This window comes from Xyrauchen texanus, chromosome 42 (assembly GCF_025860055.1).
Source record: "Xyrauchen texanus isolate HMW12.3.18 chromosome 42, RBS_HiC_50CHRs, whole genome shotgun sequence".
NCBI lineage: Eukaryota > Metazoa > Chordata > Actinopteri > Cypriniformes > Catostomidae > Xyrauchen > Xyrauchen texanus.
In genome coordinates this window covers 27,674,074-27,688,656 of record NC_068317.1, presented here as the reverse complement: position 1 = coordinate 27,688,656, position 14,583 = coordinate 27,674,074, and the positions used below count along the sequence as shown (strand labels likewise).

General features: G+C 39.7%; 1 protein-coding gene across 1 annotated transcript; it reads left to right on the top strand.

Moving 5' to 3' along the window:
• Positions 1–2,418: 2,418 nt before the first annotated feature.
• On the top strand, positions 2,419–5,692 carry LOC127634853 (complement C1q-like protein 3). The gene is made up of 2 exons (XM_052114577.1): positions 2,419–3,226; positions 4,755–5,692. Exons 1-2 carry the CDS (start codon positions 2,642–2,644, stop codon positions 4,932–4,934), a joined length of 765 nt encoding a protein of 254 aa, XP_051970537.1. The 5' UTR covers positions 2,419–2,641; the 3' UTR covers positions 4,935–5,692.
• Positions 5,693–14,583: the final 8,891 nt, after the last annotated feature.

Here is a 14,583-nt window from a genome sequence, read left to right as displayed (position 1 = left end):
TTACTCACTGACCTTTCCGTGAAATCCTGGAATGTCTTTTTCTGTTACTTGAGTTACAGATTTGTAGCCAATTTTGCTTGGCTTGATTACTTTTTTGGTTTGTTTAGTTTGTTTTATCACCCCGTTTCAACGATTTCTCATGGCGTACTTTCTATGCAGCTCATACACTGAAGGGCATTACGGCCTTCACTAACCAAGGTCATTGATTTTTGCCACTTGATTTATGGGGTGAGGGAAACTCCTCTAGAGAGCAGGTCCGAGGCCGACCAATGAAATGGTGTAGTCTGAGACACTGTTGAACACAGACTTTCATCAAGCACTCAAGGTAAGCAGTATGGATAGTGGTCCATTGTGCTGTCTGAGAATAATTGGGTGTGTTCAAGATCTCGCTGAATCAAAACAGAACAATAAAACTGATTCAGTGCCAACACAGTTGCTAAAGAGGTTACCATAAATGGCATGCTGATTGGAGATGTGACTGTTTGTAGGTTTAAAATATGTTTTAATTTATTAACACAACACGAAAACCTCCAGGATCAGTCCAACGACACATTCAAAAAAGTAGCAAAATGGTACTACCATTTGATTTTTTACATGTATTATGGTAGTGCCATGGTGTTCTTGAAAGTGCCTTGGAGTACCATGCAAATACCATGGTACATGAATTTCAGGGCGATGGTATATGTCAAAGTGGAAGGCCAATGATGCACAATGTGTAGCCAATAGTTTTGCAAAACAGAGGTCACTAATCAAATGACCAGTTGAATATTATGTGAGATGCACCAAAACTGTCATGCACCTAAGAATTTCGATTCTCAGATTGGAGTTAAATGAATGATTTGTTCTAGCATCCTGTAGTGGCAGCGCATCACTGGCAGGTCTATACTATTGGCAGACGTGTCGTTTAGCAGTTCTGCTGTTACCTTGAAAGTTCATTCTCATTGACTTGATCGAAATAATGAATAAACATTTCCAATAGCTTATTTTTTCACTGTGCTGTGACCTAGAACATTAACTTGACTAAAACGGGATTGCGTGAATGCTAAAGTTTGGGTTGCATGTCCAATGAAACCCAATTTAATGAGGCCAAAAAAATATCTACATTACAGAATCTGTTACACATACTGTATTTACATGCAGGGAGACCAGGGCTAGTTGTCACAAGGGCTATATCTCAGTAACTATAAGGCTTTGAGTCTAAAGTCCAATTGCACAAATAGATTTTTTTTTCCTATTAAAAGGGTTTTGTATGTTGGTTTTAAACAACTAGTTCAACATTAAGATATATTTTTGTGAATTATATCCTCCAAACTAAATTTACAATATCATATTTTTGCAGTAGGTCTTAGCTAAACAAGCAAATACAATAAAACCACAATATAATAAATTAAGTCAAGGGTTTATGATTGTAGACTTTTAATGCAAGGTTGAACTGTGTTCTCAGGGCTGGAGTGTTTCATTAATGTCGGGTTGGGGCAAGTTGTCAAATTTTTTTTCTAATTTATTAGTATATATGGTTGATTATTTCCTGTTAGCCAAAATGTTTTCATATTATTCTATGTTACCTTTCAATTTTTGCTGTTTAAACATTGCTTCAAACATCATTATAATAGTACTATATTTATTTACAAACTATATGTATATATATAAAACACTAAAAAGCCATTAAATGCCAATATAATACATGTTATAAACATTTTATAAGCAAATTATTTTATGTGCTGGTTTATGCATGTTGTAATTGATTTTTAAAGACATTTCAAGATATTATTCTCTTTTTATGTATTAAATTCTGCTTTAAATTTCCTCTAAACTGCAATGAAAAGATGGAAATAACTCAATTCCTTTAAAATACAGGTATTCTATGGAAGTTGGCTTTTCTTTTACTTCAGATTTTATAATTCAAGAAATATATTCTCAAATCACTGTTAAAAAACAGCAGCTTCCCTTGTTACTACCTGGCCCATTTACTGTGACAACATGCCCCGCTGTGTTTTCAAGTGCGATATGTCTACTGTCCCGTCTGATTTTGGTTTAGTTGCTTTTTGCCTGTCTCTCCTGGAGAGCTTAGTCTGTTAGATTCTTGTGGTTTGGTGTGTTATAAGACTCGATCTCTCCCTCCCTCTTTCTCTCTCCTGGTCTGCGCCGCGCTCACACACGCGCTCAGAGCGTCTCACTTCTCCAGATCTGTAGCCTATGTCTCCCACCTTTATCCAGCTATTCCCAACTCATCCCATCTAGTGTACGCAGAAAAAAGGCTAAAAGCAAAGGGAGGTTATCGCAGTGCTTTTTCGTCCGTCAGTGGAGTTTTGGTTTTCTTTGCGCGTCCACATGGAGAGATGCTGATGGTGATGCGCTTCTGGAGAGGTGCGGATGCTGAGGCAGGGCTGTGTGTTTTAGTGGGACTTGAGTAAGCCAACATCAGCAGAAAATAAGTTCAGAAGAAGAAGAAAAAAAGAGAAGCGGTTGGGGCCCTGGCCAAAAGTTCATTAACAAAACCAATTGGACTTTTTTTCTCATCTGTACGGGTCCCTCACCAGCAATCAAAATTTCGCCCAAAAGCAGACAAGAGGACCGGCCGGTCCTGACACGACTCGTCGGCAGGAAGCGGTTGATCGCGGCTGGGGTGCTCGGCGTGGTCATGGTCCTGGTGCTGGTGATCCTGATCCCGGTTTTGGTGAGTTCCGCCGGGACCTCCGCAGCGCACTACGAGATGCTCGGCACCTGCAGGATGGTTTGCGACACTTATGGCACAAAATCTCCGACCAGCACGGTCTCAGCAGACACGGTCCGGGACAGCAACCTAATGCAGTCCTTACCAACTTTTATACAAGGTCCGAAAGGTGAACCGGGGCGCCCGGGGAAAGCGGGTCCGAGGGGCCCGCCTGGGGAACCGGGGCTACCTGGACCGCCCGGGGAGAGAGGAGACCCAGGCCGACCTGGATTACCGGGACAACCGGGACCGAATGTGGCCACAGGTGCCATCAGCGCGGCCACCTACAGCACCGTACCTAAAATAGCTTTTTACGCAGGGCTCAAAAAGCAACACGAGGGCTACGAGCTGCTGAAGTTTGATGATGTGGTCACGAATCTCGGGAATCATTACGACCCCGCGACGGGGAAATTTACCTGCTCCATACCGGGAATTTACTTCTTTACTTACCATGTGCTCATGCGAGGAGGAGACGGAACCAGCATGTGGGCTGATTTGTGTAAGAACAACCAGGTGAGCTCGCGCGCACATCACGAAACTACACAAACAACTGTATGTGCTAAAACATTCTGACTATTATACAAAGCATCAGAAGAATGATGAGCATTTATAAACCAAGTTATTTCTTTCTTTCTTAAAAATGTAGGTTTTCTGTCACTCATCTATCATTTCAGTGATATGTTTTGATGGATTTATATATATATGGAAATATTATATCATTTTATTTTGAATAAGCATTATCTTAATTAGTTACAAGAAAAAAAGGGTCTTAAAAGTTTTTGCAAAAGCTGACAAATTGTGTCCTATAACAATTGCACCAGTCTTAAAAATACATCAATATAAGTCCCCTCACCACTTAAAAAAAAAAAAAAAAAAAAGCAAAGAAAGAAAATAATTTATCAAAACAACCATCTGTTGTTATTTATTTTCACACAATTGATGTTGTTCTTCAATATTCAATGAAAGTAAATGTATTTGTTGAATCTTGATACACTTTGTGAACCGAAAAAAGCTAATTTTCCTTAAGGTGTGCCATTAGCCCTGTTGTACCCTACAAACCTTTAGTAGCATTCTCAGATGTTCTGATTTGAGAAATAAATTTGAAAACAATCAGCAGTGCATTTCTACCAGATTTCCTGATGTTGAAATTAATAATCCAGCATGCAATTTTATGAAAACTGATTTTGTCTCTAATGATACTAACTTACATTTTTTATTTTCCTTAAAGCAATGATTTGGGTTATGCACCAACCCAAATCAGTATGTTAAATTTAAGAAAAACATTCGCAAGGTGAAAATGAATGATTTGACCTTTTTTTTTTTCATGGCTAAATAAATACACAAACTGTTAATAAATGCAACAGCCTCAGTGAGTTCAAGCAGTTTTCCATGTATCATGAAGCACCAGCATGACAGATGCATTATGAACAGTCTCATTAAAAAGTAGACTGAAAGAAATACACTATATTACTATAGTATATATACTTTCTGTGGTCCTAAAATAAAAAAATAAAATAAAAAAAAGATATGTCAGTTTTACAGTATGCATTGATTGCTTACAATCATCCCCCATGAGACCCACTCATTCATTTTGTTATTTTTTGCTGTCATTTTTATGTATCATACTGGACAACTATACATGGCACTGTTTTAAGCCCTGGTGCATCTTAAAGACAACATTCTGCTCTTTTATGTGATACCAAAGGTCTGGGTATCTAGACTGCTTTGAAACAATGTTTATTGTGAAAAGCACTATTAAAAGAAAATTACTTGAGGGTGTGGCTAATAATACAGTATATGGTATAATAATGATATAGTGTGACAATAACATAATAAACTATTCTAACTAGTTATTTGTTTCAATCAAAATCAAAATCTCCAAACCTTTTTTTTATAATGTTTTTTTGCTGGGTCTCAGGAGATTTATCTGCTTAGATGTTTAGGTCTGTTCTATACACTTGGGTAGCATATAAAGTATGCATATCAAGTATTGAAAGTTGACAGCTGGAGCTTTTGACTAAATGTTTCTTTCCTCTCGCAGGTCCGTGCAAGCGCCATCGCCCAAGATGCGGATCAGAACTATGACTACGCCAGCAACAGTGCCGTTCTTCACCTGGAGCCGGGAGATGAAATCTACATAAAACTAGATGGGGGCAAAGCCCACGGGGGCAACAACAACAAGTACAGCACCTTCTCTGGTTTTATCATATACGCCGATTAGGACACATGCACCAACTCCTCGACTCTACAGAACGGTCTCTCCTTCTCATTCGCTATTCCTCCTCTTTTATTTATTTTTTTTCTTCATATTTTTCCTTTGGGCCCGGGGCAAATAGACAGACCTGCTCAAACCCCCTCATCATTAGTATATAGGTGTGGGTGTGATGGCAGAACGCATTGCCCTGCAATCGAAAAATCAATAATGAACCAAATACAGCCCAGGAACAAGCACTTCATCACAAAGAGGAAAGATTTACACTTGAACATACGTAAGGAAGAATCCACAAAGAAGAATCTAATGGAGTTACCGGAGTTTTGTGTGTCTTTCTATGTCTGTGGCTATCAAAGAAGCCTGTGAGATATTTTATGATGTGTAATCTGACATAATCAACTAAATGTGCATTAAAGTATAATGCGATACTCGTTATTCATTCTTACCGTTCGTTATAATCAGGCCATCTCATTAATACTTCGCAAATCAGATGCTTAAATGAGTTTCAAGTTGCTTAAAGTTCCTAATTTGCATATCACAGAGCATTTGCGCAAATTATGTCAACGTCATAATCAGATATCAAATGTAACCTGACCAAAATGAACCTCTTGTGTTTCTAATGCAAATAGAAAGTGGGGTCCAAAAGTCTAAAATCACATACAAAATCTGGCCTTCAAAACCTAAGAAATATTTAAGATGGTCCAGTATTGCACTAATACTCCATTAAACAAAATAGCTGCAAAGCTAAGCTTGAGACCAAATTGAAAATCTGGAAGAAAACATTACATTTTAAACCTGAATACAAACAAAGTGTTTGGATTTTGGAATATTATACAAAGAAATGTTATTATGTAAGATGAATGAGAAATATATAAGCTTTTGCACTATATATAGGAAATTTGTGACATTGACCATGTTAACTTCATACAGAAGGTCAGATTTCCTTGCTTCAATTAAAGCACATGTGATGCTCTTTGGAACATTTTCAGTTCAAGCTGATTAACATGGATCATCAGGTTTTGCCCAAACTTGTGGAGTCCATGGAAGCAAGAGTTCATACTGTCATTTAAACACAAAGAAATTCTGAAATTCATGTTTTTTCTTTAAATACTTAATATTTTCCACACAATTTATTATGCCAATAATATAATAAATAATAATAAAATATATATATATATATACAGACTTTTGGACCTTTTCTCCAGATGTTCATCCATGACTGTTTGTGATTGCTTCTGAATTAGGAACATAAAATGAAACATTATACTTGGTGGCAATGGCTTCCAGTGAAATATTCCAGAATAGTTCATGCTTTCAGCCTTCTACTGCAGAATTAGTTCTATCAAAACTCTGGAGTTTTTCTTTTTTGTGTGCGTGTATTGTAAGCTGGCATCTTTTATTGCACACAGACGTACTAGACAGAAAAGAAATATGTTTTCTCGTGATATTTAGAGCACTATGCAGATAATGGGTGTTAATATGTAAATGTGTATCTATCTTCAGAGATTTCCAGAATGTGATTATTAATATTGCAACCTATTTTCAGTTTAAATATGGTAATAGTAGATTACTTTTCAGTTTCTGTGTGAAACTCTTTGGAGAGCATGAGGTGACCGCGATGTAACCGTCTCTCGCTCTCTCAATTTCAGGTTTGGGTGCAGAGGAATGTGTGTGATGAATTCATATCTGAGGATTATGTATTTTTTTTCCCTGTCTTGCTGCTGTAATTCTCATTTGCATCTCCAAACACTTCAAACAAATTTTCCATTAAATGGAAATTTGATCAGTTATGTGCATTTTCCTTATTTATGTGGATAAACTGCAAATCTATTAATGGGTTAAATTTATGGGTTCAGAGTTTTATTTTTCCAGAATTAGGAATACCTGGTTTATAATCTCTTATAAGCTGTAACACGAGTCAATGAAACCATTTTGCTTCCGTAATGTGACATATTTCTGAGTGAAACAGGAAATTCAACTTATCCCTCAGGAATTGATTCGATCGTGAAAAGTGGGTGTTTCCAAATCTAATATAACTGACATTAAATTATTTTGTTATCTATTAACAAGATTTTGGTAGTACCCTAAAACAATGTCTAAATAAAAATGTGACTATTGGTAAACATTAGCTAATACTTAGCCTGCACAACTTAGATGACGTCAACAAAAAAGGAAATTCGTTTCAGAGGCAAAGCAATTTATTACATTCTGATGAAAAACTACTAAGACTCAAAGATTTTCTTTGAAATAATGTGCACCAATGAATCATCCACAATAAGATTAGGGTCAGCTTCGATTTAATGTTGACTTGAGGGCCAAAAACATACTAAACACAAGTACGCAGATGTCAGTACTAAGTCGATGCATTGTCAACGCACGGTCTGGTTGAAAATGCGTACACAGAAAATTGACTGTGACGATAACAAACCTCAGTACTCAAGGGGGCAATATAGTTTCCTTTCATAAGTCGGTGCCATTAAACTGGATAGACTATTGTTCCGCCATGACAGTAGATGCTTTAAAGAGAGAACACTAATGTCCACTAGAGCGCCCCTTGAGGCAACGTTGAGAATGCAGTACGTACTTGTGTTGAGTTATGAATGGCATTTTGACACATTTTGAAATGCATCAATGCACAAAGTCAAGCTTGTGTTGCTAGAAGCATCTACGTTCACATACTGTACATGCATAGAGTCTGTTCTGGCCTTAATTCAATGAAGGTTTCAAGTATGACGTCATAAATCTTCAATCATTGTCTCCTGGCTATGCAGAAATCCATAATGTTTTAATTAAAGGTGTACTCAGTAACTTTTTGTTTGTGGCATCTTGGACTTACAATGACACCTAGTGGTATTTCAAATTCATTTTTGATCATTTAAAATTAATAGTTTTCAGTTTCAAATGCCGATATAATTTATTTATTTAGGAGTAAATCATTTTTAATGGGAAAAAAATGACAGAGAGCTCCTTTATGGTGGACATCTGGATGAGCAATACTCCATCTAAAGAAGTCAGAAAAAAAATCAGAACAGAAGTTGCAAATTATTATTTTTACCTAATATTATGCTAAAAAAGGCAAATGTTTGTTTTGTGGAGTCCAGCGAGGCTGGCAGTTTGTTTGGGCCTCAAGATTTTTCTTTACTCTCTGATTAAAATTTTGATAGGATGAACGGTGAAGGTCACATCGAGGACTCTCTGAAGTTAACACCCCAGATGGAGGTCTGGCTCCCACAGCTGTGAATGAATGAAAATGAATCGCTCAAAATGAAACAAGTCTTTTAATAATGTCAAACAGATACTGGAGACATTACATTAACCGAATTGTTCACCCAAAAATGAAAATTCTCTCATTATTTACTCCCAGTTTTTTATCTGGTGTTTCCCAGGTGTTTATGACTTTCTTTTTTCACCAGAACACATTTGAAGAATAATAGAAAAATAGCTCAGTGTGTCCTAAAAATAAAAGTGAATGGAGATTTCTCTTCAGCACAGTCAGCAAAAATGTCATTCATACGACAACAGCTTTTAAATGAATGTCTTCTAAAGTGACACGATCGCTTTTGGTGTGAAAAAGTTAAATATTTAAGTACTTTTTATCACTCTAAATCGTGCTTCCGGTCAAGTGCGGTACATGCGTTGCGTAATCGTACTGGCATTTGAAACCCATGAGAACTGAGGCATGTGCTATACAGCCAGAAGAGCAGTGCTGTTTACAAGTGAGAAGGAGGAATGCTGTACAGCCTTGGCCAAAAGAATAAGCAGTGTTGTGTTTTGCAAAGTTTGCTGCTTCAGTGTTTGATACTTTTTTCACATCTTTCTATGGTATACTGGAAAACAATGATAAGCATTTCATAAGTTTTAAAGGCTTTTATTGGCAAAACACTCAATATATGCAAAGAGTCAATATTTACAGTGTTGACCCTTGTTCTTCATAACCTCTGCAATTCACTTTGTCATGCTGGATATCAGCTTCTTGGCCAAATCCTGACTGATAGCGATCCATTCTTGCCTCATTAGTGCCTGGAGTTGATCACAATTTGTGGGCTTTTGCTTGTCCACCCGCCTTTTGACGACTGACCACAGGTTCTCTATGGGATTAAGATCCGGGGAGTTGCCTGACCACAGATCCAAAATTTCAATGTAATGATCTCCGTGCCACTTTATTATTACACTTGCCTTGTGACATGGTACTCCATCATGCTGGAAAATGCACGGATCATCACCAAATTGCTCCTGGGTGGTTGGGAGAAGTTGCTCTTGCAGGACGTTTTGATACCATTCTTTATTCATGGCAGTGTTTTTGGGCAGAATTGTGAGAGAGCCCACTCCCTTGGATGAAATCAACCCCACTCATGGATGGTCACAGGATGCTTCACTGTTGGCACGACATAGGACTCATGGTAGCGTTCACCTTTTCTTTTCCGGACTATTGATTTTCCAGATGTCCCAAACAGTCGGAAGGGGGCTTCATCAGAGAAAATAACTTTGCACCAGTCTTCTGCTGTCCAATCCTTGTACTTCCTGCAGAATGTCAGTCTATCCTTGATGTTTTTCTTAGAGAGAAGTGGCTTCTTTGCTGCCCTTCTTGACACCAGGCCATTGTCCAAAAGTCTTCGTCCTCACTGTGCGTGCAGATGCACTCACACCAAACTGCTGCCAATATTGAGCAAGCTCTGCACTGGTGGTGACACGATTCCATATCTAACTCCTAGGAGGAGAAAGTCCTGGAGCCTGCTTGACACTCTGGGACATCCTGAAGCCTTCTTCACTGCAGTTGAACCTCTCTCCTTGAAGTTCTTGATGATCCGGTAAAGGGTTCTTTCAGGTGCAATATTCTTTGCAGCAATTTCCTTGCATGTGAGGCCATTTTGATTCAAAGCGATGATGGCTGCACGTCTTTCTTTAGAGGTAACCATTGCTAACAAGAACACAATGATTGGAAGCACTTCTTCCCTCCTTATATAGCAATCAGTCTGCACTTACAATACAATCAGAAATATTTCAGCTGACTAGTACTCGTTCACACTTTCCCAGGTGCTGCTGATATGACTAGTGAAATTATGTTAGCTGGTCATTTTGTGCCAGGGCCAAAAAACTGTGAAATTTGGGTTTTTATGATAAAGTTTAAAGCTTTTTGCAATAATTTCAAATGCATTTGATCACTCTGCACAATAATCTAGAAACAATGTGAATCAACACCACAACAACTGAAGCAGAAAACTTTGCGAAACACAAAATTTATGTCACTGCCAATACTTTTGGTCACGGCTGAACAGAAGCTTGGTTGATTTTGGTTTAGATCTGTATTTATCTGTTTCTTTACTCACAATGATGCATTTGTGTGTTTATCCGTGATGTCTCAACCGAGTGGAGAACGTGAGATTACATCGGTATGGCAACGCAAATTCATTACTCGGGAGACCACGTGAAATCAGTGCATTTGTATACAGCTGCTGACTGGAAATTGTTTATAGTTAAAAAGTACTTAAATATTGGCCTTTTTCACACCAAAAGCAATCATATCACTTTAGAAGACATTACTTTAACTGCTGGAGTTGTATCAATTATGTTTATGCTAACTGTCTATGATTTTTGGAGCTTCAAAGAGAACCTACTGAGCTAAGATATTTTTCTATTTTTCTTCAAATGTGTTCTGGTGAAGAAAGAAAGTCATACACACCTGGGATATCATGAGGGTGAGAAAATAATGAGACAATTTTCATTTTTGGGTGAACTATCCCTTTAATATGCATGGATATATTTTCTCTCACTATTTGATTGTGTACATTATACCACTCTCTCAGTTGATTTAAAACATAATCTTTGTCCCTTTGTGCATTAAGATTTATTTCAGAGGCGAGCTGTGTGTGACTGGGCCAATCAGCGAGGGGTCAAACAGGAGTCAAATCTCTATGTAAAACATTCACGGACCCTTAAATATCTCTGACATAAAGACAGCCTTTTATAATGAGGTGTACACACACTCTCTCTCTCACTTTCTTTCTCTCTCTTTCTTGCTCCCTCTTTTTTTCATCTTAATCACTGTTTCTGATTAGTTTTTATTGCTTTAATGGAGTTTATATTTGGGCTTGGAAGAATCTCACAAAATGTGTAAAGAATGTGCCCTGGTCATATATCATCCCAAAGTCAACGAAAATAACAACAATACAGGTGAAACTCGAAAAATTAGAATATCGTGCAAAAGTTAATTCATTTCAGTAATTCAACTTAAAAGGTGAAACTAATATATTATATAGACTCATTACAAGCAAAGTAAGATATTTCAAGCCTTTATTTGATATAATTTTGATGATTATGGCTTACAGCTTATGAAAACCCCAAATTCAGAATCTCAGAAAATTAGAATATTGTGAAAAGGTTCAGTATTGTAGGCTCAAAGTGTCACACTCTAATCAGCTAAACACCTGCAAAGGGTTCCTGAGCCTTTAAATGGTCTCTCAGTCTGGTTCAGTTGAATTCACAATCATGGGGAAGACTGCTGACCTGACAGTTGTGCAGAAAACATCATTGACACCCTCCACAAGGAGGGAAAGCCTCAAAAGGTAATTGCAAGAGAAGTTGGATGTTCTCAAAGTGCTGTATCAAAGCACATTAATAGAAAGTTAAGTGGAAGGGAAAAGTGTGGAAGAAAAAGGTGCACAAGCAGCAGGGATGACCGTAGCCTGGAGAGGATTGTCAGGAAAAGGCCATTCAAATGTGTGGGGAGCTTCACAAGGAGTGGACTAAGGCTTCAAATGTCATTATTCCTCTTGTCAAGCAGCTCCTGAACAACAAACAACGTCAGAAGCGTCTTACCTGGGCTAAAGAAAAAAAGAACTGGTCTGTTGCTCAGTGGTCCAATGTCCTCTTTTCTGATGAGAGCAAATTTTGCATCTCATTTGGAAACCAAGTTCCCAGAGTCTGGAGGAAGAATGGAGAGGCACACAATCCAAGATGCTTGAAGTCCATTGTGAAGTTTCCACAGTCTGTGTTGGTTTGGGGAGCCATGTCATCGGCTGGTGTTGGTCCACTGTGCTTTATTAAGTCCAGAGTCAACGCAGTCGTCTACCGGGACATTTTAGAGCACTTCATGCTTCCTTCAGCAGACAAGCTTTATGGAGATGCTGACTTCATTTTCCAGCAGGACTTGGCACCTGCCCACACTGCCAAAAGTACCAAAACCTGGTTCAATGACCATGGTATTACTGTGCTTGATTGGCCAGCAAACTCGCCTGACCTGAACCCCATAGAGAATCTATGGGGCATTATAAGAAGAAAGATGAGAGCCATGAGACCAAACAATGCAGAAGAGCTGAAGGCCGCTATTGAAGCATCTTGGTCTTCCATAACACCTCAGAAGTGCCACAGGCTGATAGCATCCATGCCACGCGCATTGAGGCAGTAATTAATGCAAAAGGGGCCCAAACCAAGTACTGAGTACATATGCATGATTATACTTTTCAGAGGGCCGACATTTCTGTATTTAAAATCCTTTTTTTTATTGATTTCATGTAATATTCTAATTTTCTGAGATTCTGAATTTGGGGTTTTCATAAGCTGTAAGCCATAATCATCAAAATTATATCAAATAAAGGCTTGAAATATCTTACTTTGCTTGTAATGAGTCTATATAATATATTAGTTTCACCTTTTAAGTTGAATTACTGAAATTAATGAACTTTTGCACGATATTCTAATTTTTCGAGTTTCACCTGTAATAATAATACATATTATTTTATATATATATATATATATATATATATATATATATATATATATATTATAATGTATTTATAGGCATATATACACATAGATAGATATACATTATTTAAAGAATGAAAAAACGAGTCGGTTACCTTACGTAACCTCGGTTCTCTCTAGAAGAGGGAACGAGTATTGCGTAAGCTAGCTTACGCTACGGGAAAGATTCATCTTATGTGTAGCGTAAGAGTTATTGAAGCCAAAAAATTATCTTTAATTTTGTATCCACTGTCAACGCAGTGCAGCAACTGCATACCTTGAGCGGGCTAGCTAGCGAGCTCATAGGTTGCTCTGCGGCAACTGCTGCAGCCTATAGACGAACTTGAGTGAACTTGCGTCCAATGACAGGTGCCCGCGCCATCACTGTATCAAAGCCCGCCAAAATGAGCGTGGCTAGAGTGCATATAAGCGTAAGTTCGTAGGCTGGAACCCTGGTTTTCATTGAATGAAGCGAAAATCGCGCGTGGCGCTGAAGCACGGCCGGCTACGCAATACTCGTTCCCTCTTCTAGAGAGAACCGAGGTTACGTAAGGTAACCGACTCGTTCTCTTACGAGAGGTTCTCTCGTATTGCGTAAGCTAGCTTACGCTACGGAACCCATTGTCAACGCCGTCGCGTGCCAAGCATCCACTGCATGAGCCCCGGGGTGGGGGGACCCGGGGAGCCCTTGTGAGTGGGGAAATAATATTTGGCCGGCAAGAGTGCGGGCCAGTGTGTGTGTAATACATAAGCACATAGTGGGAAGGAAAAGACAGAGCGGCGGTGCCGGTCTGTGTGGAATATGTCCCATCAGTGCAGCTCACCAGGGGAGCTGTAGCGTAATAAACCGCTAGTAGTTTTGCCTGCAGGGTGGGCACTTCCAGATTGTAAAATCTGACAAAGGTGGAGGGGAAGCCCAGCCCGCTGCCACACATATGTCGTGAATGGAAATCCCGCTGGACCATGCCCACGAGGAGGCCATGCCTCTAGTGGAGTGAGCCCTAATGCCTAACGGGCATGGTAGGTCTTTTGACGTCGTACGCGGCAGCAATAGCGTCCACTATCCACCTAGACAGTGTCTGTTTCGAGGCGGCGAAACCCTTGGTGCACCCTCCGAGCGAAGCGAAAAGCTGCTCAGAGCGTCTGAAAGATGCGGCGCGCAGTATACAATCTCATTGCTCTGACTGGGCAAAGGAGATTGGCGTCGCGTTCGCTATCGGATGCTGGCAGCGCCGATAGGGAAATGATTTGTGCTCTGAAAGGAGTACCGATCACCTTGGGGACATAGCCGTGTCTAGGCTTTAAAATGACCTTGGAGTCACTTGGTCCAAACTCAAGACACGCAGGCTGACAGACAGCGCGTGAAGGTCTCCCACACGTTTAACTGATGACAGGGCAGTCAGAAAAGCGGTTTTGAGTGAAAGGTATTTCAAATCCACGGATTGAAGCGGTTCGAAAGGGGGCTTTCATAGCTCGAGAACTACGGAAAGATCCCAGATAGGAACCGATGGAGGCGCGGGGGTTCATCCTTCTAGCTCCCCTGAGGAAGCGGATGACCAGCTCGTTTTTCCCAGTGACTGGCCGTGCAGGGTTCAGCGAACGCCCGCGATGGCCGCCACGCATCACTTTGGCGTGGATGGGGATCTGCCCTTATCCAGCAGCTCTTGTAAAAACACGAGCAGCGACGACACCCCACATGTCCGTGGGTCCAGGTCTCTGTCGGTGCACCATTTTGAAAACACAGACCATTTGGACGCATAGAGTCTTCTCGTGGAAGGGGCTCTAGCGTGTATGATAGTGTTTATTACTCCTTCTGGCAAAGCGACGGGTAGTCGTTGATCACCCACGCGTGCAGCGCCCAGCTCTGGGTGGGGATGCCAGATCGTGCCGCGAGCTTGAGAGAGGAGATCTGCTCTCA